General features: G+C 42.4%; 2 protein-coding genes across 3 annotated transcripts in view; one reads left to right on the top strand and one right to left on the bottom strand.

Moving 5' to 3' along the window:
• The first annotated feature begins 2,635 nt into the window (after positions 1-2,635).
• On the top strand, positions 2,636-15,943 carry CD40LG (CD40 ligand). Its single transcript, XM_048513816.1, has 5 exons — positions 2,636-2,815; positions 8,205-8,351; positions 11,225-11,258; positions 14,011-14,079; positions 15,561-15,943. The coding sequence occupies exons 1-5, from the start codon at positions 2,660-2,662 to the stop codon at positions 15,941-15,943; spliced, it is 789 nt and encodes a 262-aa protein (XP_048369773.1). The 5' UTR covers positions 2,636-2,659.
• A 1,292-nt stretch (positions 15,944-17,235) lies between these two features.
• The window catches only part of ARHGEF6 (Rac/Cdc42 guanine nucleotide exchange factor 6), a 54,560-nt gene continuing 46,057 nt past the window's right edge, over positions 17,236-25,738 (bottom strand). For both annotated transcript variants that reach the window (XM_048514239.1, XM_048514240.1), the window contains 3 exons: positions 23,921-24,020; positions 22,666-22,720; positions 17,236-21,396 (listed from right to left, as the gene is read on the bottom strand). In XM_048514239.1, the coding sequence (XP_048370196.1) occupies positions 21,256-21,396; positions 22,666-22,720; positions 23,921-24,020 (296 nt within the window). In that variant the 3' untranslated portion in view covers positions 17,236-21,255. The remainder of the gene's footprint in view (positions 21,397-22,665; positions 22,721-23,920; positions 24,021-25,738) is intronic.

The following is a 25,738-nucleotide window of genomic DNA, read 5'->3' as shown; positions in this document are numbered from 1 at the left end:
CTAACATTTTGCCTGCATCTGTGGCTGGCATCTTCAGAGGTCCCATACATGACTTTTTGAAGCAAAATTCCATAGGTTACTTTTTTTCTATAGTTTTTTCTATAAACGTTAAAATCCTTTCTGCAGTGATATAATCTTTGGAATCTTTAATGGAGAAAGGTGTAATGGTCAGAATGTTGAATAAACTGAGAATACCTGAGTTCAAATTATGACTCAGTCATGAAGCTCACCAGGAGTCCTTGAGCCACACACTCAGCGTAACCAAGAGGAGAAAACAGAAGTGGGGAGAAATATATGCTACTTTGGCATTTTTAGGAGGAAGGGTTGGATAAAAATCTAATAGAAATGCCAATTTGGATAAGAAATTCATCTGCAGAGTTGCTGCCCATGTTGTTGTCCAGAAGAACATAAGTTTTTCCTAGTGTTCAGTGTCTAGCACTGTCATCCTCTGCAGAGTTGTACCATTCTTGGTCCCTTCAGGCCAGCGTGATTATAATAGTGTAACTCTACTTATAATGGCACTGTAAATCTTTCTTTTGGATAGTCAGTATAATTTAAATTTAAAAGTTTTTTAAAAAATAATGGTCAACATTTTAACCTATTTTACAAACTTTTTAAAGGGCAAGCAGAGTAACAGCTAGAAATTAGAATACGGTCTTATAATCTAGACTTTAACCTAGTAATTCTGAGGTTCCCCACAGTTACAGTTATAACATGAAACCAATTTCGAATGCTTAATACTTCTTTTAAGAAATTAGTTGGGCTATTAGTGCAAAAGAAAGCATTTAGATAACTTTTCAAACCAACTTTTGATACTTTAACTCTGTCTCTACAGCTTGTTGATTTTATTGAGGTTTTTTGTTTTATTGCTGAGAATTTTATTTTTGGTATATCATTTTAAACAAATTATATCACTCATTAATTTTTATCAATAGTTTCTTCAGGCAAAATTTTGGAGAGATGGAGTAGGAATATTGTAAGTAAATAAATATTGTCTGCATGTGTAACTAACTTGCATTTTTATACCTCACTTTCCTTTAATTGGTCTACTAAATCATAATTGCTGACATCTCTACCTTGAAAGGGTCTGGTTGCCCTTGGACCAAACACTCTTTTTTTAATCTCAACTTCTCTCTCAGAATTGTGAAGGGGAAGGAGGAGGGGAGAGCCACATACATTTCCCTGAGCTCCTTGGAAGGAGGAAAGGAAAACCCATATAATTATACTACAAACGAAAATGGAGGCAGTTTTGTCTTGCCCATCCAACGAAGAATGTGTTGAGTTCATTTGTATTCATCAGAATAAAAACATAGTTAAAACAATGCATAAAATCTGTTAAAACCCCATTAAAAACCCCCACCCCACATCCCTTTGGCCGGCATCCGTGAGAGGGTCCAGGGAGGGGAGGGGTCAACCACTAAAGTTGGCTGTGACTTGATGACATTTTCCACCACTAGTTGCCTCATAGAAAACAGTCATAATTGTTTCACATAGGGCCTTTCCCCACTTACCTTAAGCCCCGCGCTACTCTCCTCAAGTTTCGCGGGGTCCCCCTGCACTCCCCACAACAGGGGCGGCGACAGCGCAGCTGCCCCGACGCTGCCGCTGTCGCACCCCCTCAGCGCGCGGCATCCCTGGCACTGGAGAAAACGGCGCCTTTTGGTGGGGACGCCCAGGCGTGCGCCAGAGATGCCGCGCGCTGAGAGCAGCGCGCGGCATAGGGGGGATCGTAGAGAGTGGGGAAAGGCCCATAGAGGCAAATACTATTGAAGCATTTTTATGCCATCAAGTTGCAGCTGACTTTGGGCCGCCTTGTTGGGTTTTCAAAGTAGGATACATTCAGATGCGGTTTCTCATTGCCTGCCTCTGCATAGCGATCCTGGTATTCTGTGGTGATCTCTCACCCAAATACTTATCAGGACCAGCCCCTGCTTAGCTTCTGAGATCTGATGAGATCAGGTTATCCTGGGCTATCAGGGCAATCAAACATAGTAGCACATGAATTTGGCAATTTATTTTTGAACCATCCCAAAGGCACACATGCATTGATATGGAAAATAATAGCCCAATCACATGCTATCAACCACCATGAGAAGAGATTTCAGAAGATTTTTCTGTGTACTTGTAGTGCACAAATGAACTCTGCATTGTTCTGTGTCACAGCATTCATCACTAATGTATGGTGGCATACTTATTTCCCGTCTTTCAAAGCATTAAATATGTCTTCCCTTCATTTTCAAGTCCAGCAGTTGAGCAAAAGATGATGTTGCTTTCCTAAGAGCCGGTTACCATGTTCAAAATTGATCTCAGTCATGGATTTGTCCTTTCTTTGAAGTCCAGTAAGGCAAAAATAGTAATTGGAGATAGGGAAGAAATGGTGGGCAACTAGTATGAACACACTGGAAGAAGAGTACAGAAGTGTCTTTTGAAATAGTAAAAGGAAACAGAAGTGAAGCATCCTAGAGAGTTCAAACAATGACTTTGTTTCTGCTGCTGTTGAGGAGATGACACCAAACAAACTTGCCACGATGGAAGACTAGCTTGTTCCCCAGGAAGTTGTGGGCAGCACACTGCAAACTTCTCATGACTGTCTTGTGCAAAGGAAGAGTAAAGTGGTATTCATGCTGTGTGCACACTGGGCATTGGATACGGGCAACACATGGACCTGAATGAGCCGTATTCTCCGACTACCCCTAGACCTCCTGGCACAACCGTCACCATGAAAACAGTCCTGTATCTGTTCACCACGTTTGTGATAGCTCAGCTAGTTGGAGCTGTACTGTATGGTTTATATCTTCACAGGAAGATGGACAAGGTAAGACTGGGTTCCGTGACTGGTGCTGGTTATTGAATAAGAACAGTTTTAACTGCTGAGCAAGATAAAGGTTTCACAGGCATCAGAAGCTGTCGTATTCCGAGCCAGACTGTGAATTTACCTCACTGGGCCTTTTCTGACAGGTGGCAATTCCTCAGTGTCTGAAGCAGAGAAAGATCTTTCTCAATACCTGTTTCTCAAGATCCTTTGGTGGCTGTTCATGACAGGGACTGGAGCCTTTGGTAGTCAAAGCAGGTATTCTGCCTTTGAGCTACAGTGAAAAAAAATACCTGAGACCACTCAATGCACCTTAACAAACCACAGATACTTGTTAATGCATTAAGGAGGGTCTCTGGCTCAGTAGTAGAGCCATCTGCATGGCAAGTAGAAGGTTCCAACAGCATCTCCAGTTAAAAGAATCAGGTAGTAGGAAATATGAGACCCAGGAGAGCAGTTGTCAGTCTCAGAAGAGAATTCTAGCATTGATGCACCAGTGGTCTGATTCAGTGTAAGACAGATTCATATGTATTCATGTGTGTGTGTGTGATTGTGCATGTGTTGTTTCCACCAACTGGTGAAAGCAATCTATGATCGCAAGCAGAGAATGATCCTCCATCACCTGTTACTTTGAAATCCTTTAAGAAGAAGAGAAGAAGAGTTGGGTTTTATGCTCTGCTTTTCTCTACTAAAAGAAGTCTTAAGACAGCTTACAATCAGCTTCCCTTCCCCTTCCCACAACAGACATCTTGTGAGGTACGTGGGGCTGAGAGAGTTCTGAGAGAACTGTGACTAGCTCAGGGTCACCCAGCAGGCTGCATGTGAAGAAGTGAAGACTCTAATGTGGTTCTCCAGATTCGCGTTCACCAGCCATATGGAGGAGCGAGAAATAAACCCAGTTCTCCAGATTAGAATGTGCAACTCTTAACCATTACACCTTCACTGGAGATTCTGCAAATCAATCCTTCTTCATGCAAAGTCCCTGAGGGCCTAACTAGCCAATACATTGGGAGCTTCATGCATGCAGCTCCTGTCATTTTTTTTAAAAAACCAGCAGATATACAGAAGCTGGACTCAGGTACAGGCCACGGCAAGAGAAGATGATGCTTCTCAGTCTTGCCTCCCATGACATTTTCCTGATTAAAAAATGGCCTCAGATGAGCATTATTTGCTCTGTTGTTCATGTATACTGATATCACTATATATTTTCACCAAGGGGCAAATAACACGTACCCCAGCCCCTTATTTTGATTGGGAAAATGGCACAGGGATTAACTCAAAAGAGCCATCTTGGTCCAGTAGTTACAGTTTCAGGCTTAGATCTGATAAACCTGGATACAAATCCCTACTTTGCCAAAAAAGCTTGATGGATGTCCTTGGCTCAGTCACTCTCTCTCAGCCTAACTTATCACAAAAGGTTGTTGCTGTGCGGATAATTGGAGCAGGGGAGATCAAGATTGTGAGCCACTTTGTGTCTCCAGTGGGGAGAGAAATGCGGCATACATATCTATGTGAATATAAAAGTAAATCCCTTCTTCTGGGCACCATTGCACCATTCCTAATTGGGCTCCTGTGTGCCTGGTAAGAAAGGTTTAAAGAATTCTGGAGCTTCATACATGGAACTCCCAACATTCTGTGTAGTTGACTCCTGAGCTACAATATCTGCCACCCGTACGGCTCTCAAGGTCTCTTCAGAGTGTGTGGACATCTGCAGCTTACCCATATTTACTGCTGTTAACTATCGCACCACTGCTTTCTATCGGGTTTCTACAGTAAGGCAGAATTTAATTTGGATTGCAGCAATAGTATCATTCTTCAGGTGTTTCAAAATAATGCAATGAACCTCTCAGTTGTAGATTCAGTGACCTAAATTCATCTTCGTTTATACTTGTTTTTGCAAGTATTTGGAAACTGCAAAATCTGTTTTATTGTGAACACCGAGGGCAGCAACAGCTCTTCAGTCTATTAGTCCTTACATTAATTGACCCTGGTCAAAAATCCTGTAGCTACTGTTCTTGCCATCCAGCAACATGGAAGAATTTGCAACTCTTTCACAATCTACAGTGATTAATTCTGTGCTCTTGTGTTGAATAGCTGGATTGGCTTTCAACTGACCTACCATGTTTTTGCCAAGGCAAATTGCATGACGGGGACTATCAGAAAAGAATGGAAAAGTGGACTCTTAGTTTTGCAATATCCTCTCATTTCCTCTTGGAATAACACAGGAAGCCCCAGCACTCCATCTGCAAAAGAGATAACCCAAAAGTGAAAAAAGGGCAACAAAAGGAACCCCAAATGATCAAGAATTTAGAGTACCTTTCTGATGAGGACAGGTTACAGAAGCTGGGACTTTTTCGTTCAGACAAAAGATAACTTAAAGGGAGACAGTGCAGAGAAGATTGTTAAATCAAGTAGCACGTGGCTAAATGGAAAGAGTTCCTTCCACCACTTCTCTTATTAGTAATAACGTGGGCTTGCCTAATGAAATTCATGACCTGCAGATTCAGGACAGACAAAAAGAAAATATTGTTTCACACACTATGTGATTAATATGAATTAATTTGTTACCATGACACAAGATAACCACTATCTTAGATGACTTCTAAAACAAAAGTTAATGGAGGACAGTTCGATTAACCATTGCCTCTTGAGGGTCAATATATAAAGGTTACGGTCATGATAGTTTTCCACATCCGCAGAACCTTAACCTGTTCTCCTTTTAGGCTTCCTGATCATCCAGTTGGGTGCTGGACTAGGGTTGCTTCTGCCTGGAGGTTTTGCTCTGGCTTGGCATGACTGGAATAAGTTTTTTTCCAAAGCATCCATACTCGGTCATCCCCTAACCCCTTGTTTTTTAAACCGCCCTGAGCCCTTCGGGGGAAGGGTGATCTATTAAATGTAAATAATAATAATAATAATAATAATAATAATAATAATAATAATAATAATAATAATAATAATAATAATAACCGTCCACTAGCCATGTTTTACCCATTTTGCTCTGATTTGATACAATCATTTGGAAAATACTACATATTTTTCTTGCCCTGGTCCCTCCCCTTGTGACGATTGTTCCCCCCTGCCCCCAACTCGGACAACTGGAGGAGTTTCTTCATTTAAAAACATGGTTGTAGCACTGCTGAGTCAATTAGAGTGCAGGTAAAGCTGCTGCTTGCCCTTGAGGGTTCACAGCGGCAATGAGAACTCCTTGGAAAATTATTAATATGTGGCAGCAACCAAGATGGATCTTTGGTACGATCCAACTGGACTCATCTTACATTTTTAAATTCTTACCTCACCAATGGCATTAAAGTCAGCTCTTGGAACAGAAAGAAAGAAAGAAAGAAAGAAAGAAAGAAAGAAAGAAAGAAAGAAAGAAAGAAAGAAAGAAAGAAAGAAAGGGAAGGAAAACAAAAGAAAAGAAAATACTGGAGTGAAAGAGAAGAGCCAGGGTTGTGTAGCAGCAAAAGGTTCAGATTAGAACTAGAATTATGGTAGTTCGAATCTCCATTCACCCACGAAAGTTGCTGTGTATTCTTGAATAATTTGTTAACTCTCACATTTAACCAACAAGAGCCCTTCGGGGGTAGGGTGATTTATCAAATCGAATAAAATTAAACAAACAAACAAACAAACAAACAAACAAAATGGAGTACGGGAGACAGTGTGCGCCATTTTGAACTCCTTGGAGAGCTGGCTGGATAAAATGTAGTAGATGTTGGAAAAGCCAGAGAAGAGTCAGCAAAATTAATAATCAGATCGAAATTAAAAACCATGAATTTCGAGGAAGGGGGATTAGTCTTACACCCTTAAAATTCATTTCTATTTTAAGAATATGCCTTTTTCAAATTCAAAATTCACAGTAAAATTCAAATTGTAAACTTTTCCCAAATTTGACAAGCTGCCAAAAAGTCAGATCAATTTATCAAAGGAAGCAGTGATTAATTTTGTCTTAGGACTGAAGTACACAAGATGACGGAAGATCCTGTTGCTATCATGTAAGCAACCTCATGGGATTCAGAACCTGGTCAGGTTGAGGACAGACTTGTGGCTTTTTATGTTGTCATTTACTTCAGTTTATTTGGTTTTATTAAATTACAGTTTTTAAAATTAAATTACTTATTTCTGTAAAAAATCCTTTTGGAAGGGCTAATCAATGAAATCATGTTTGGATTGCCTGCCTTTTTAAAAAAATATGGCTGTGATGAGAAATAATGATTCAGAACAGGCCTGCAGTGCTGGGATGAGTAAAACCATTCCTTCGTATGTTCCCTGCCCCAGACCCAGTGAAATCGTTCTACCCTCTCCCTGACTACTTTGGAGAAAATGGAGAAATATGATCATAGATCTTCTGCCAGTTTGGCCCTGGCTCTCCAAAAGCTGATGGAGTCATAGGGTAAAGTTACACTGTGACTAATTAACTACCACTGGCAGATGAGACTAATTCAGAATAGTTATTGTGGGAACAGGACCGGAGGCAAAGGGGGAAACAACAGACAGCTGACCTTCACAAATGTGTGGAAGCAAATCTGGTTGACTGCGTATCAGACCAAAATCAGAGCATGCCAATTAATGTCTCCTTACATCGGACTTCTCAGAAGGATATTTCTTGGTGCTTTTGTAGGCAAGAGATTGATGATAACATTCATTTGGAAAAAAAATTCCTTCCAGTCTGCAGAAAATTTAAAACGGTCCCTGCTAATTTTCTAATACACGGGGAGCCCTTGTTGTGTCCTGACTGTTCATCACCCTAGCCTAGCTTGATGTTATGCACTCCGATTTCCAGTGACTCTCTCTAGGATTTCAGACCAAGAAAGTCCATTCCAGCACCTGTTGCCTCATTAAACTACAGAACTGAGGGACAAAACCTGAGATCTTCTGTATGGAAAGCAAACATTCTGCTTTGCAGCGATGGCTTAAAAGAGTTGTTATCAGGATAAATGCAAAGGAAATGTGTATGCCACCCTGAATGCCTTAGAAGGAGAAGAGAAATGTAACGAACAAATCTTCGTTCTGGTCTGAAAATAGTCCTGGTTGCATAGTCGAACTGTTAAGCAACTGCTTTCCCCCATGGTGAGCTGTTATACCCCATAGAGTCACTGAACGCAGTTGAACACAGAGTCAACAATCCTAAAGCCAACTGATTTCAAGGGAGGGTCTCAGTGGTTCACTTGCTCTGTTAATCATTCAGAAAACCTAGAAAGTCAAATACTAATTCAAATAATATTAGAATTAGACCAGGGGATGGATGTCAGGGCATCCAATCTGCTGCATTTCATTTATTTATGTTTTCTTTCTAAAAAGCAAACCCTTGTCATTTTCCACAGTCAAAGATGATTTGTTCCATTTATTACATTTTGCTATAAACAAGCTTGCTTTCCTGATTTTTCAGGTGGAAGGTGAGATGAATTTACGAGAAGACTTATTGTTCCTTAGAAGATTGCAGAAATGTCTGAAACCACAAGAGGCAGATACAACTTTATTGGATTGCTCAGCCATCTTAAACATGTTCCAGGATCTCCAGAACCGAACAAGCAAGGTAAGATGCCATCTTGCATGTGGCTGCTTCATTTTCAACCGGCAGCTAAGGGCTCTGCAAACTTTGTGAAAGATACTGTATTTGACAGCCATGATGATGGGTGAGCTGAACACTGAATATCTTCACATCACCATGGCTGGTGTTAAGCAGTTGCCAAACAGTTTTGCAGCTGCTCCATAGCTCAAGGTTTTCAGTTTCATTTTCTTCTGCCCTGCAAGCCCCTTTTGCATTTGTAAGGTAAAGATACTCTCACAGGTGGGATCCAACCAGTTCTCACCACTTCTCTAGAAGTGGTTACTAATTTTTTCTGAGTGCCAAGGAGGGGTTACTGAAGCAACCACCCTGTTTGAATCCCACCGCCATCGGAACCTGTTATTAAAATTTTTGGATCCCACCACTGGATACTCCACTGCGCAAATAATAGGTTATTACTGACCCATGGGGTGACATCACATCATGACGTTTACTAGGCAGACTTTATTTTGGGAGGGGAGGTGTCATTGCTTTCACCAGTCGTTTACATTTTACCCCCAACTCATTTTACCGATCTCAGAAGGATGGAAGGCTGAGTCAACCTTGAGACAACTAACTGAAACCACTTTTTGTCAAGATCGAACTCAAGTTATGAGTAGAGCTGTAGAGAATCTGTGCATCGGTTGAAATAAATCTGCCCTCATTGTTGTGGTTAATCAGGTCAAGTAATTAAATTACATGGGGGCAGTATATAGGCTGTGCAAAAATGCACGTGTGTGAATAGCCTCACTATTCAAAAGTACACTTTTGATTTATGGTGACTGATTAATGTGCCTCCTGTTTATTGGTAAGATTGGTTATTGAGTTGTGAGCAGCGATGAAAGGCGAAGGGGCGGAAGGGAGAGCGGTACCAATTACTATGATTGGGCTGTATAAGAATGCCCATACTTAAAGTCCGGCTGAATGCACTGTTCTGAACTACACTGACTGGAAGTAAGCCAAGAAACAGGCTTGACCTGCACAAAGACAAGAGGATGGGGCGGTATAAAAGTTTAATAAATAAATAAATAAATAAATAAACAGCCCATGGTAAAATAATGCTATGGCAAAACCATGGAGTTTCTTCTGAATTCTAGAGCAGAGTGACATTACTTTCAAGTTCAGCCTGGAAATGACACCTTGTCCTTGATGTGGCAGTGCCCCCTGTGACTCCACCTCCCAGTCTCCCACCAGGTGCCAGTCACTGTCTGACAAACCTAAGCCCAAGGCAAGTTCACCATGATACCTCATCACTCACAGCTTGCTGCATGACATGCACAAATGTACTGGGTGGGATTGATGATGAACTGTAGCCAACTTTCACAAGCTACTTTTCTGCTCAGCAAGAAGCCCAGCCAAGCAAAGAAAAAGCAAAAGCTGTTACACTGAAACTAGATTTTGTGGTGATAGAAAGGAAGTCAGAAAAATTGCAGCCGCCTCGTTGAAGATTCTTGCCTTCATGCCCTCGTTTTAGACTTTCCATCTATGTAACAGCTTTTCCTGTCACAGCATTCTCAACATGCAAATCCAGTAAGGACAGAAGCTTTTGAAGACTTCTGAGTTGCAAGCAGAAAGTCTGCCCCAGGAAGCATTTTCACAGTCAGCAGCGCACAGTCAGGCTACACATTCAAGATCAGTTGCTGGGGGTAAACAGGGCTGCCTCCAGGCTTTGAGGGGACTTGGGCAAGATGTTCTCAAGTGTATCTCCATTGAGCACACTGTTATCTCTTGCATGCACACTCTCACATACGCACTCTTGGGGCACTTTCGCACTTGCAGAAAAATGCACTTTCCAATCCACTTTCAATGCACTTAGCAGCTGGATTTTACTGTGCGAAACAGCAAAATCCACTTGCAAACAATTGTGAAAGTGGATTGAAAGTGCATCATTCTGCATGTGCAGAAGTGCCCCTGTGACATGATACCACTTTTTTCAGTCCTCCCAGGCTTAAAGAACTGGGACAACGGTGCACTCTGCCTGGGTGGGAACCATGTCATTGAGCCAATCCAAATGGAGCCTCTTTATAAAAGTTACTAGAGCAGAAATGGGCAGTTGGGTGTGGAGGGGGGTCAGACAGCCTCGCTGCTCCAGAAACATATGGTCTGATTTTGTGAACAAAAGTAGAAAAGGGTATTTATTCCTCATCAATAAGCAGTGTGGTGTAGTGGTTAAGAGTGGCAGACTCTAATCTGGAGTTTCCAACTCTTTCACATGAAGCCTGTTGGGTGACCTTGAGCCAGCCACATTTCTCTCAGAACTCTCTCTGCTCACATGGAGACAGGCAATGGCAAACCACCTCCAACGTCTTTTGTCTTGAAACCCCTATAGAATGGTCATAAGTCATCTATGACTAGATCTCTCTCTCTCTCTCTCACACACTCACACACACACACACACACACATCCCCAAGACTCTGATTCTCCCACAGCCTACCTCCATCCATCCATCCATCCATCCATCCATCCATCCATCCATCCATCCATCCATCCATCCATCCATCCATCCATCCATCCATCCATCCATCCATCCATCCATCCATCCATCCATCCATCCATCCATCCATCCATCCATCCATCCATCCATCCATCCAACATTACATAATCTTATTTGGGGATGTGTCCTCAATGAGAAGTCAAGAAAGATTTCCCACATGGTGAAATGTTTTCTGCAGCTTCTGGGTTTTGATCAATGTCTAGTGCAGGGGTCTGCAACCTTCAGCTCTCCAAATGTTAATGAACTACAATTCCCATCAGCCCCTGCGAGCATGGCCAATTGGAAAACATCTGGAGAGCCGCATGTTGCAGACCCCTGGGATAGATGCTATTGTGCTTTTATTAATACGTTTTTTGTTTTATTCTAGGTTCCCCAAGAAAACTACATTGGCAGACTAGCAGGTATGTGATCAACATTAAGAAACAAGTTTTCAACAGAAACTAGGGCAGAAGAAATGATGAGTTGAATCCAGCCAACTTTCCTGCCAAATTTTGCCCAGTCCCTTTATTTATAACAGTGTCCCTCACCAATGACTTTTGTTCAAGTAGATTCCAAAATTTCCAGCATAACTTTATTGGCCAAAGGAGACCCCCCCCCCCTTTTCGCCAGTAGAAAAACTTATTGGATCCAACCTGATGCTATGAGGTGACTCCTTTCAAACTTCAGTACCGCAAAATGGGTCTGCTTGGGTCTGAAAATCTGGCAAGCCTATGATGGAATGGAGATGCTAAAACTAATTCCAACTCATTTTTAAAAATTGCTGGAGCCCTTATGAGATGTCCCCAACCTTTTTGAGCCTGTGGGCATCTTTGTAATTCTGACTCAGGGTCATTGATACAATCACAAAATGGTCAGTGTGGAAGGAAGAGCCCTCCCCTCAGAAAGCCCAAGTGCAGAGGGCATGAGGAGCACCTTTTAAAATACACCGGAAAAAAAGGAACTTGACAGAGAATAGAGCCAACACTGTAGTGGCAGCTACTGTCAATACAAAGTTATGTTAATCTGCACAGCCAGCTTTATCTCCAATGGCCAATCAGAAGCCCTGCTTAACATGAGTCCCACTTGGCCACACTCACTATTTAAAATACTTGGCAGGCACTGGGAGATATGGCACAACATTTGGAGGACCGCTGCCTTATGACCAAACTCTTATTCATGATTTCTGTCACCCCTTGTGATCCTCCTTGTTGGTTTTGTTAAGACTGCTCCTGACATGTTCCCACCTTCTTAATTTGCACTTATGTGCCGCAGTTGTGGATTCTGTGGGGGTAACCTCTGGAAAGCAATAAACGATACCCTGTCTCACTTAAAGATTTAGAAGCTCAGTTGTGACCAAATAATCTCTTCTTCCTGTGGAATGCTCTGCTTGTAGGTCTGCTCCTGAAGACCCTCACCCACAGTGGAGCATTCCACAGGAAGAAGAGGGGTATTTGGTCACAATCGTGCATCTCTCTCTTTCAGTGAGACGAAGTTTAATCTGATTTGATCTCCATTTCGAGCAGGGGCGTACCTAGGCGAACTTGAGCCCTGGGCAAAACCTGAGTTTGATGCCCCCCCCCCCCATGGGTGGCCACCCTCCCCCACCATGACCAAACAATGATTTTTTCCACCAGGTCGTTTCAAAGTCACCATCACATTATAGAACATCCCCCAACTCACAAATCTGAACATAGCAATGGGCCATGCCACACAGCCGAAATAATATTTGGAAAACATTTTCAAAATGCTTTCAAAATGTTTTATTACTGCTATGAAAACATTTTATGGTGTTGTATCCAGTCCCCCCAATTGGGGGAAACAGCATCACTTTCAATGTTATTTAAACTGGGGGGGGGGGGGCTCAGATTCTCCCTTTAAGGTGGATTTAAATCTGGGCTCCCTAGTTTAAACAAGTGATGCTGGAATCCACCCCCAAACAGCATCAGTTTAAATGGTGTTTAAACTGGGGACCTCAGATTCTCCCTTTAAATCCATGCCGAAGGGGGTAGATTTGATAACAACAACAACAACAACAACAACAACAACCTTTATTAGGCACTGAGAGAATAAAAGAAAGAAAGAAAACAAGCATTGGTGGGAAGGGAGTGAATTTAAAAAGAGAATCTGGGGAAATTTAGGGGGTGCCTGTTGTCAGGGGTGCAATTATTAAGATAGCAGCACCAAAATTTCAGAGTATCTTCATGAGACCCTACTGATGATACCAATCAGATTTGGTGAAGTCTGGTTCAGGAGGTCCAAAGTTATGGACCCTCAAAAGTGTAGCCCCCATCTCCTATTAGCTCCCATTGGAAACAATGGGGGATGGGGGCACTCCCTTTGGGAGTCCATAACTTTGGACTCCCTAAACCAAACCTCACCAAACCTGGGTGATATCATCAGGAGAGTCTCCCAAAAAATCCCTGAAATTTTGGTGCTGCTAGCCTAAAATCTGCGCCCTCTGCAGGCCAAAAACGGAAAAACACTGAAAATACAAAATCCCTCACAAACCTGCAATTTTGTCGCCCACCACAAGGTGGCGCCCAGGGCAGCTGCCCACTTTGCCCAATGGGAGGTACGCCTCTGATTTCGAGACACGTTTATCAAACAGTTATGCCAACTATGATTTTTACATCTCAAATAAGCTTGCCTGCAGGGTAGGGGAAGAAAGACCTGTCTCTATGGCACAGTACATGTCTTGTGTGCAGAAATCCCTGGCATCTCCAGTTAAAAGATGGTAGTCTTCAGGAAAGAACTTCCTCTACCACGATTCTGGGGAGCAGCTACCAGTCAGAATTGTTAATTCTGAGCTAGGACTCAATATGAGGCAGTTTGGTACATTCCTATAAGGAACAACAAACCACCTATGAACGTCTCGTCTTGAAAACACTATGTGGTTGCCTAAATCAGTTGTGACTTAATGGCACTTTCCACCACCCCGAGTCCACATTCTACCTCAAAACTTTCTGGGCAAGAATTGGCATGCCTTATCTACTGTTAAGAACAAAATTGTTTTGGCAGTTAGAGGGCAATGCCTGCAAAATTAAAAGCTAAAGATCCAAGGGTACAGTTTAGTTTTCACATTTTAATTCTTGATCATCTATTGTATCTCAGCTCTTAAGATTGTGTACTTTCTCTAGCCTCGGAAAAGCTAACTGAAAGCCATTTTCTTTTCAGGGAAGGAGGAAAAGCCAACAGCATCTATTCACCTCGCAGGTTTTAAGGACAGCTCCCAGCCAGTATCAGGTATGAATTGTAAGAGTCTACCATGGATGCTTTTGTGGAGGAGGGTGCGATTGTGAGAGGAAACAGCAACACAATCAGCATTTTGTCCACAGTTTAATTCATTAGAGAATTAAACTGAGCATTAAACACAGGATAAGTAGTTAATGTAATATTTTGGTCTAAATCCTGCCTGCTGTACAGCTGCAATTAGCTAAGCTCAAGAATCCACTGAGAACACAAGCACCTTAGCTGGATGGAAAATGAAACGGAAGAGGCTCCATTGGGGTTATTTAGTAATGTTGTAATATCATTCAAACTTACGATGTACCCATGGAATGCCTGGATGGATTGCAACCAATGTAATCCCTTTGGAACCCTGAAAAATGTATCTACAATATAAGCGTAATTGGTTAGGGTTTTTCCAAACTGGAGTTGACAATCCTAATCCTAAGGAAGTACAAAGTGAGACTTAAATTATATATCATTTAATTGCATTCATGAAGACTACAGAGAACACCAGAAGCTCACCATCTTTTATTAGAATCAACCAAAATGTTAAGGTAACCAGCAAGCTTTCAAATTCCTCAACACTCTTCATCAGACTGGATGTTTACCAAAAAATATTTTTTTTAAAACAGTGGAAGGGAAGGCATGTCAGTTTTAGGGCATGATGGGAACATTCAAATCTGTGGACTGTGCCAGTCCTCATAGGAGGTGGCATACTGTCTTAATTAACATAATTCAGTGTTAGTCAGTTGTAATCACCAGGCTATTTAAACAATGTTGTTGGACTTTGAGATGCCACTGGGTTATAAGCCATTAAGGCGCAGAAAAGAGCTTGAGCTGGAATGAAGTCTGCTGGGATAGAGATAAAATGGCAGCTTTCCTGTTGAAACTTTTAGTGACAGGAGTAACTGGGATCTGTCTCCAGCAAAGTGTACTATATAAGTCAATCGAAGCTCAGTAGGGTAGTGTTTTCTAATAGTTGGTGGATTCCCTACCACCAGCAAAATCCTGTTACTGTTTTTTTTTTCTCACTGAGACAAACGTTGTAGATAGCTGTGCTGGATAATTGATTGGGGGAAAGGGGTTAAAAAACAGGAAAATATCACAAATGAATTAGCAAGGTTTTGAGTTCCACAGAACACTTTCATTAGGCTGGATCTTAAGCTGATTTAAGTCTGCATAACACGACCTACCCTCTAAAGCCAATAGCAATTTGAAGACTTCTGGGCTATCCTGCCTTGAAAATCTTTCCCTCCCCCTTTGTTGTGTTGTGCCTAACATTCAAGGCTGATGAACTCAAAAGCTTGCCCAGTGACTAGAATATTTTAGTTGGTCTTAAATGTGGATGCCCCACAATGTGGTTCTTTTGCAAGTTTTCCTCTAATGGACCAATGAAACCCCAATGGTATTTTTGTCAACAAATGCTAACCTGGATGATTTAAGCAAAATGTGTGTTCGAATAAGACAAATAAAAATCTATCTATTCTTCCCCACAGTTTTGCAATGGACTGAGGCTCTATATGCCCCGAGTGATGACACAATTTCCCACCAAGGCGGAAAACTAAAGGTTACCAGAGGAGGAAGATATTATGTCTATGCCCAAGTCACCTTTTGTGAGAAACCTCGATCACACGCACCATTCAATGTGTACATATATCTGCATCTGCCGTCTGAGAGAGATCAGCTACTGCTGAAAGGAATGAGAACTTCTGGCCATTCAGACGTCATCGGCAGCCTGCAGTCCGTTCATCTCGGAAGAGTTGTCGAGCTCCAGGAAGGACATACCATCTTCATCAATGTGACAGACTCCTCCAAAGTGAACTATGATCACGGAAACACATACTTTGGCATGTTTGAGCTCTCTAAGAAGAGCCTGTGAATCTTTGCTTTGTTGAACAAAGTGCTTTTCTTCAATCCACAATATTTATCACCTCATTCCTCTTGGGTTTTATTGCCCTTTTCCTATTTTATTTATTAACATATGGAATGTTAATCCTCAGAACATGAAATATAATATAACGTTGGGTATCTTGAACCTCCACATATACAAGTCGGGTGTCAGAAGAAATGTATATGTGCTAGAGACCCTGTGGCTAGGCCCTATCTTAAGCTGTCTTGTGCTGGCACAAGTCTTAGGATCGCTTCCTATTTTGCTTTCAGATCAGTAGATTCAAAACCAAAATAGTGACCAGAAAACAATGTATTATGTGCAAAAGAAACCCAGGTCAATATTTTCTTTATGGCTGTTTGAATTTAGAAGCAAGCAGTGTGAAGACACTTATTTTCCAAGTCATCATCATGGCCTTCAAGCAGTTGCTCAGTTTTCTGTTGATGCATCAGTACAACGGTAATCTTTGTAAATCAGGAAATAAATATTGTGCAAATATTCTGATTTGATACTCTGACACATGTTTGTAGCTGATGCAGTTGCCCATCAACATTCATCCAGACACCACTGAACTGGATAAGTACAAATGAGGATGTACAGTACTATCTGGGGCTGTGACTGGCGTCCAATGAAGAATGGCTAGAGACATCAGATACACAACCATAAATGAGCTACATCTCCCACAGTACACAAGTGACAAGTTGTTTTGAAAATGTCCTTTCAGAACATTATCAGTCAGACAGGTTAGAGTTTGTGCCAAACTCTAAAACAGATGTGTTTTAAGAGATGAAAAAGCAGTTGGAGTGGAATTTCATAGCTCACAGGGGGCACAGCTATTTCTTTTGTCCCATGGTTATTTATCTGGTCAAACAGGTCAAACAGGTTTTTGCAACAATGTAAAACAACCTATTTCGCACGAGTGAAAGTGGGGAAAGTGTACAAGCAATGAGCTTTCTTTCAAACTCTCTGAGGGGAAAAATAATCTGTTCCAGTCATAACATTTGTATGCTCTCTCTTTCTTAGTTGGCAGCTTAGATATTTTGAACTGGATACATACAATGGTTTTTAAATGGATTTTGTGATTAGCTGTTCCATGTCAGCTACTACAGGAATCAAAAGGCAGGAACACAAAAAAGCGAACAGAACACCGGTGGTTTTCAAAATTATGTTGTAGGAAACAAGACAATATATTTTCTGTTTCTTCTTGTTGCTCTCATAGAATTTGTTAAAGAGTTTGAGAGATCAGATAAGCAGTAGGAGAGTGGGTAAGGAAGCAAGAGGCCTTTTTTTCTTTAAAATCCTTCTTTATTGTGTTGAAAACCACAATTTAAAAAACTGCTCAAAATAAAAACAGGTTAGAAAAAGTTTAACTTGCATCAGTTGTCATAACAGTAAATAAAACGATACATGATAAGAGATAAAACTGGGATGCAAGGGAGTAAAAGAGGCATAATGGGAGCACATTTACAAAGGGGCTGTAAACAAATAATATATCATGTATGGGAACACTGCAATCAGTTTCACATGGCTTCTGTTCCTTTAGGATAGCTGCACATTCCTTTTCTTTTTTCAATGCATGACATAAGCTACATACATTACGAGCAAATGCTCCATTTGGACAGTGAGACCAGCCTTCTCCGCACATTGCATAGCTAAGCTCCAGTTCCGGGGGCGCATGCATATTTTCACAATCAGCTCTTGCAACGATGGGTAGGTATCCTCTTGGCAACAGCTAGACAGCCCAAATGTAGCCTATCTCCTTCATTCCTCCCAGGTGTGGCCATGACATAGAGAGACAGGACAGGCGGCTCAGAGCTAAGGATGCCACCAATAGGCCAGCCCTCCCACGCTGGTAGGCAGCTGCTGCTCCTCAAAGCTATCACTGCTCAACTTGAGAAGGGAAGGAATGGGGGTGGAGAGAGGATATGCAGCAGTGCTCCTGCCTCCCCTCCATCTGGCAGGAGTGAGGAGGGTGGGCTGGTCTAATCCTCCTTAAGAGGCAATGCCACCTCTATTACCACAGAGAGAGAGGACAGGCTGATGTGCAGCGGCAGGCCCTGCCAAGAACTGGGGGCTCAAAAGATGCCTGCCTTCGCCAATGGCCCTGGCTTCCTCCTTGGCCTATTCCTTGGCTACATGGTGCCTTCTACTCTGGGAGGCACAGAAGCCGGGATGTGATGCCTTTTCTCAATGCACCACTGCTCCCCTGTTCACCATGCGTCAAGAAGAGTTTGATATCAATGGATATCATTGAGGGAGACTCAGTTTAGATCCCTGGAAATTCTGTGCCCAGTTCGTAGAAGGGGGTCTGGCACAGACTCTGAATAAGTATTACATAGAACTATTTTCACAGCACTGAGGCCACTCCAAAAGTAACCTGTGTCCAGTCCAAACATACCTGTTTTCTTTGTAAGCTGGACCCTATGACATCACAAATGGAAGACCCTTTTGGATTGGCTGGACCCTATGACATCACAAATGGAAGACTCTCTCCAGTCCCTGGTACAGTTCAGTACCCTTAAATAAGTGTCTTCAAAAATTAATATGGTGCTGAGGAAATGGATAAAAGTGTGGTTTCTGTGTTACATTTACTTGCTTTAACCTGATACAGGCAAGGCAAAAACACTCTCCCATGAGATCTAGCTCTCTTGTTGCAGCAAGAGAATCTACATCGGGGGGCGGGGGAGGGTCCAACTCTGGCGCTTCAGATGTTCATAGACTACACTTCCCATGCCAGCAGGGGCTGATGGGAATTGTAGTCCATGAACATCTGAAGTGCCAGAGTTGGACACCTCTGATCTACATGGAGGTCTCTAGCTTGCCTCCTTCCAAACATGCCTCTCAGCCAACCCTGATCCAACCACAATCACCCTCCTCTAGGATCCTATGCAAACTCTTCTTAGACTTTCTTCCTTTCAATGATAAGACCCTCCATCTTCCTTTTCCTTCTAATACATCAAGATGGTGAAAAACACTGAGCTGCACTGACTCCATTAGCAGAAGTCCTTTTCTTTATTCAGTAAACCAACAACTACCCAGCAGCTGGCTGTTTCTGCTAAGAACCGAATCCAGATAGATCAGCATCAGCCACTGCAGCAACCTATTTAACCACAGTTCTAGGCCTGGTACTGTTTTTTGTTTGTTTTCTTTGTTTTCTTCTCTTTTTCCAGCTATTTAAGAATGATAATCAGGCCAGCAAAAATAACACAAAGGCATTACTAATTCAATTTGAAGTAACAAGACATCAAACCTGTTATAGGCAAAATTGGTGGATCTGCACACCATTAAGGTGAACTGAGATTTTCCTTATCAATATGTACACAGAAAAAGGATCAATGTTTACTGGATTGCCAATCTCCCATCCTGCCCTGCACCACACTTGGAAAAGAATTTATGATTTCTTCTTCTTCAAGATGGAACTCTCAAGGCACGTTCATTCAGCTTGCATAGCATTCTTTACGCAAATACCTGAAATATTTTTTTACTCTGTGATAAAATAATCTAGCAGAATATATTGTGTTGAGTCTATTTTAGACAGTCCTTTTCTGAGTAAATAACATTCAGCAGCTGTTTTCACAATAAAGGGATCAGACAAAAATTATTTTGCAGAATTCAAAACACTAGGGCACACTGGAAAGAAATCTCAGCTGATGAATCATGCCAATTTTGATATAATTGATCAACTGAATGTGCCTAAATCTGAATAGGAATATACACTTGTTTTGAAGGAAATGTAATTGTTTTAGGATCATGCATGCCCATGCTGCTAGGTTAAAAGAGTACTGTGAAAGGACTGTGGCAGAGCATGCCTTTGCTCACAGATGGAACAGATTCAGCCCTTTGCATCTTTCTTTGAAGCAGCAATCTCCAACCTATAGCTGTCCAGATTTTCATGGACTATGATTCCCATCAGCTCTGCCAATTGGCCCTGCTGGCAGGGGCTGATGGGAATTGTAGTCCATGAACATCTGGAGGGGCAAAAGTTGGAGACCTCTGCTTTTAAGGATCTTTGTTGGCTGTTTGGAAAGACCCTTCTCTGCCTGACAGTCTCTGCTTGTCACAGAAGGCAAGAGGGAGCAAGAAGGACCAAAGGCCTTGATTAATCTGCTACTTGATTAATCGGGGGCACTTTTTTGCTCCATCAATAGATTTTTAAAAACAATTGATGAGCCTTAAAAACAATTAACCAAAAAAAACCCACACACACACACACGGAAACAAACACATCCTAGCCAAATGGAATTTAGACGCCTCTCAGGCACGAAAAATGTTGTGCTGCGGGGGGGGGGGGGGGGGTAGATGAAGAGAAAAGGGGGTTGTGTAGTTTGCATCCTACCACATGGAATGCAGCCAGGTGCTTGATGCACACATGCATGCGATTTCAGCCCCTGATAAGCAGCAAAGCCAGGAGATTGAATCACACCTCCTTGCAGGCTTTCATACCTAGCTTGCTGGATGGTTTTGTGGGTCACAATTTTGTGCATGCCTGACCTATAGTCCTCTAGGGAAAACACAAGAGGGTCAAAATTCCAAAGGACGGACGGACACACACACACACACACAAACGGGGGGGGGGGGAGTTCAGCTTGCTGATGCTTGAAAGCTGTGTGGAGCGATCAGTGCAATCTCCCTGTGTGCTAATGAGGGCACCCACAAATCAGACCTCCCTCAGTGAAAATGCAACATGCTGCATTCCCTATTGCACATTTGCATCCTTAGAAAGGCCACATGGGAAGCCACTGTATTGCTGTGTGCTCTCTCTTTCTCTCTGAAGGGTGGAAAACAAAAATGCTGCCGTGGGTGGGGAAAACATAACCTGTGTCCCTGATTATCTCCTCCCCAAAGAAGTGCACATCATCTTTGGCTTTTTACCTGATTGCAATTCTTGAAACCATTTTTCCCCTCCAGTACAAATAAATTAAGTAAGAGGCATTTGAAAAGAAAAAAGACAGAGGAAGAAAAAAAGTTTGCATTTCCTCTGAAGTTTCTGCTCATCAAACTTCCTTCTGGACGGTTATCATTTGGTTGCAAAATCCATATTCCAAAGAAGGTATTGGGAGTTTGCAGAAGAGTTGCTGCAATTCAACCTCAACTTTTGCAGAAGAAACGTGGTTGACTGTCTGTGACTTGTACAAACTAACCTACTGGATGGGGAAATCGGTTAACAGAGCCGCTGCCTTTCTTTTCTTCACAATTAAAAACAAAAGCAAACCAAAATCCAACATGAGGAGCAAGAGGAATCAGAGTTCAACCTTGCCTGAATACCTGAAGTCTCATGCAAGTTGCCTGAAGCAGTTCAGAAATCAAGCCAGAACCGAAGACCTGCGGCCAGCTTCTTCCCGAACACATTCATCTGTCTGCTTTAACAGCCTCCGGACTAATTTCTCCAAATCTTTCCTGGACTTCAACTCTTCTTCCAAACATTGTTTCATCCTTTTATTCTCCTGTGGCATAGAAAGAAGGTAGGGTGAGAGGAGGGAATATTAATAGCCTATTAATTTCCAGGATTTGTAGGTTCTACCCAAAACATGTTCACAGATGTTATATCTCCTCAAGGAAAATGATACAAAGCAATTCAGGAGTCAGTGTGGGGGTAATGGTTCAGAGACTGAGCTCTGTTGAATGCGGCAGGCTCAAATTTTATCCTCTGCCCCAAGTTTGCCAAGGTGATCTTTGGCAAGCCACTTTCTCTCTGCCTTCCATCTGCAATATGGAAACAACCAGTGGTGGGATTCAAATAATTTAACAACTGGTTGTTTACAAGTACCATTTTAACAACTGGTTCTGCCGAAGTGGTGCGAACCGGCTGAATCCCACCACTAGACACTTGTCTACTTTAGGAGCAGCAGTGGCGTAGGAGGTTAAGAGCTCGTGTATCTAATCTGGAGGAACCGGGTTTGATTCCCAGCTCTGCCGCCTGAGCTGTGGAGGCTTATCTGGGGAATTCAGATTAGCCTGTGCACTCCCACACACGCCAGCTGGGTGACCTTGGGCTAGTCACAGCTTCTTGGAGCTCTCTCATCCCCACCCACCTCACAGGGTGTTTGTTGTGAGGGGGGAAGGGCAAGGAGATTGTAAGCCCCTTTGAGTCTCCTGCAGGAGAGAAAAGGGGGATATAAATCCAAACTCTTCTTCTTCTTCTTTAACACGACACAGTGTGTGAAGCTCAGCACTGAGCTATATAAATGCCCAATATTATAATGAAACACCGTCAGAGCATCAGTAAAAAAAAACCTACTTCCACCTGATCTCAACTCCTTCCCAAAGGTTATTAAAAGTTTTTACACATTTCTCAAAGATACATATTTTGTAGCCCTTGAAGTCACAACCAAGAAGACCCTGATACTGGTAGAATTAATTTTTTTTAAAATGATAGGTTGGGCTACTGCTTCCCTGCTCCCCCTAAGGGTTGACCTACTGCTTCCCACCTCTCCCAGCTCCCCCCCCCCCCAAAAAAAAAGCCTGGTCACTGTGGGCTTTTTTTTTTAAAGACCTGCTCCTGGATCACTGGAATCTGGCTCAGCTGCCTCCCCCCACCTCCAACTTTCAGCAAGCAGTGCCCACATACTTCACAATCATAAGGGATCAGTAACATTCCTTAAAAAGAGAAAAGAAACAGAAACTTGAGATGCATTCTTTGCCAGATCTGACATTCTGCACACCCACAAAACTGCAGGCTGGGCACAGCCCCAGCAGGGAGTGCTTCTGCGTACCTGCTTTAATTCCTTGACCTCGTCCTTCAGCGCATAGACGGTGTCCACAAGGCTTCTAAAAAACAATCAGGAAGTCCAGGTGAAAGTTAATTTTTACCGTTCTGATTTTACAGTCGTATGGCTTTTATTGTAACCCACTCTGAGATTGTGGTAAAGGGTGGGAAATAAATGTAAATAAATAGAAACTAAGACTTCACATTAAGAAACAGAGCAGCTCATTCACACAACAACCATAAGGGGCTGGAAACTGCCATTCATTCCTCATCTTTATATCCTCCCATTTTTTCTGTGAAACCTGGTGTAACACATATGGATCGGTCGACTCCTTCATAAAACCCTGTAAGGTAGATGAAGCTGAAAGGAATGGACTAGATTATGGTGACCCTGTGAGCATCATGGCATCAGTGAGGATTCAAATCCAGGTCCCCCTGGTCCAAGCCAGCTTACTGACCAATAGGTTTGGACAGACCTGACTAGACTTTTGAAGCCATCTAAGGGCCAAAGCAGACCATTTGGTGTCCCAGAGGATGCCACTGACAATTTACTGCTAGAATTCCCTCACTTTGCAGATATGATGGGGCCCTAATTCTTTTTCAGGTTTGCTGCTTGAGGGAGGAGGAAAGGTTCTTCCCCCACCATGCTGGGACATTTAGGCTTCTGAAAATGCGTGTGGGAGGTAGGAGCCCTTCCCCACTGGGCCACAGTCCAAAGCAGGATTGGGTCCCCTTGGCATTTATAAAGTGAAAGAATCCTAGCAGTAAAATGACAGTAGCAGCCCTGAGGACAGCCATACTGACCATGGCTCTTAGTCAATGGCCCTTGCCAAATCCTGTGGCAGTGAGTTCTACCAGCCAACTGTGTATTGTATAAAGAAATACTTTTTTCCTGTCCTGGATCTGTCCTTTTCTAAGCTGCCCTCCATCCTACATATACAGCTGAATGAGACGGCAAAATAGTGGGGATAGACAGTATGGAAAGAGATGTGACATGGCATGAACCAAGCAAGTATCTCAGAATTTCCTGCATTATGCTGGGGTTTCGTGGCAGCTGGTCAGAGGCTCATCAGCCCATGAGTCAATGTCGAACACATTTTGTAAAATACAGAAAGTTATAAAAGCTGTTCTAAAAATTGGTGGGGGGACCAAAGTTTTTAATTCCTGGGGTTCATCTCAACTCTTTGGCGGGTTTTGACAGGGTTTTCACTGTGTGACCCCCTCAGTGCACAGTTCCTCACACCCATCCCAGCCTCACTCACTTCTCCTCTGTGATGGTTTGACCATTGCTTCGTGTTTCCTCAATAATGATTTTTTCTTCTTCAGGAAGCAGGACTTGGGGGACAGAGTCTTTCCGGGAACCTATTGACAAGAATTGACTAATCAAGGGGTCTGGTACACACACGAAGAAAAGAACCACAGCTCAGCAAACGCTAGAACCAGATCAGCACAAAACAAGTGTCCCTCTCCTTCCAGAAACTCCTTCCAGAAGTTTTAAAAATGTTTAAATATCCCAGATTCTTGTGAAAATGAAAACAACAAGAACATGCAGGATGAGGAAACCACTGATCAACACTCTGCTATTTCACCATCTTTGAAGCTGAGAACGCTCTGGTTGCATTTATTGTCTCAACACCACTGACAAATGCGTTGGCTTCAGAAGATGTTAGCGTTTTTCTCAGGAAATCCCTATTACTGAAATGAGTATCTGGTTGAAGCAGTAGCTCTAGAACAGAATATGAGTTCTCATTCTGAGATTGGCATCCATTTGCTCACACTAGATTGGGAGAAGAGAGGGGGCTAGTTTAAAATGGTGCCTTCTGTGCTCGCTTAGCTGTCCCATTCCCTTCTCCAATGGTGGACACGATCTCGGATGTCTGTTTTTCACTCATTTAAATGGGGTTGATAACATTCTTTTTTTAAAAAAAATACTTGTTTTAAAAAATGGTATGGCCCTTGTTTGGCATACTGAAAATCTCCAGTTGTGTCCTTGGGCTTGCCAGTTTTAAATAATCTCAGCAAACAGCTGCTGAAAAAGAGTTTTCTTTGCTTAGAAAGCCACTCTGGAGGGCTGCCATTCAGAACACAGAATACTGAACTAGATGGAGTTCATATTAGCTTCATGTTAGAAGGGTCAGCAGCAGAATACATACTCATTCCTGGAATTCATCGGTCATTGCAAGTCAGAATACATAATACTGAGATATGCATAAAGGGCCTAACTTGATAACCACACTGGAAGAGTCAGTAGCAGACCACATACTTTACACGAAGAAGTTCTTAGAGTCAATCCCTGTTTTAGTTAGCAACTTATGATTTGCACATAAAATATCTTCAACTATAAAATCTCAAATCACGAGGCTGACTAAGAGGGTGGGGAACCACCAGCACCCAGCCCTTGTCTTCTCCTGGCAGTTGAGGACCGTTAATGACTCATGCCTCGGCTTGAAATGGGTTCTAACAATTTCACCACCAGCATTCCTTCTTTTATTTTTTAGTCAGAAGGGGTGGTGGGTGGGCAGGGAAGATCCTAGTAACCAAGGTCGAAAAGCTACAAAGGAAGGCTGGACTCCAGATGGTAGGTACAGGTTTCCACTTCTATACAACTCTTTTTTCTCATTTGGAAACATGCTTTACTGACAAATGATAATTGACAACAGTAAGATCCACTTTTCTTTGAACTGTAAAAAAAATGATCGACTTCTATACCACGCTTAAGAGGTTCACGTATCCTCTGCATCTTGTCTCCTGAGTCAAAGAGACAGGACGCACAATGTAAAAAAAAAAAAATCAGTGAGTTGTATATAGCAGTTTGGCTGGAATATTATGAAGACAAGCTTGGTCCAGATGGACGAATGTTCTGACTCAGTAGAAAGCAGATTCAGATGTTTGCAACCTGACTTCTGCAGCATGCCTCCCACTCACTTGTTCGTTGTGGCAATCGAGAAAAGCAGCCGCAAATGAAACTACCAGATAGCTTCATCTCACTTATCTTCCAAATCCCATGGTGCACACATTCAAAAGCTTGCCCGATGTAATTTGCTTGATTCTGCTCTGCAAATTAACCAGTATTCAAAACC

Source organism: Sphaerodactylus townsendi, linkage group LG13 (assembly GCF_021028975.2).
Source record: "Sphaerodactylus townsendi isolate TG3544 linkage group LG13, MPM_Stown_v2.3, whole genome shotgun sequence".
Taxonomy (NCBI): Eukaryota; Metazoa; Chordata; class Lepidosauria; order Squamata; family Sphaerodactylidae; genus Sphaerodactylus; species Sphaerodactylus townsendi.
Note: the sequence above shows the minus strand (reverse complement) of the source record. Positions and strands in the feature narration are given on the sequence as shown.

Bases quoted from the DNA above. Each gene is read 5' to 3' on its own strand.
- CD40LG (XM_048513816.1), top strand. From the start codon at position 2,660: ATGGACCTGAATGAGCCGTATTCTCCGACTACCCCTAGACCTCCTGGC. The intron at 11,259-14,010 runs GTATGTGATCAA...TTTTCTTTTCAG, and splicing joins CTACATTGGCAGACTAGCAG to GGAAGGAGGAAAAGCCAACA. The intron at 14,080-15,560 runs GTATGAATTGTA...TCTTCCCCACAG, and splicing joins CAGCTCCCAGCCAGTATCAG to TTTTGCAATGGACTGAGGCT.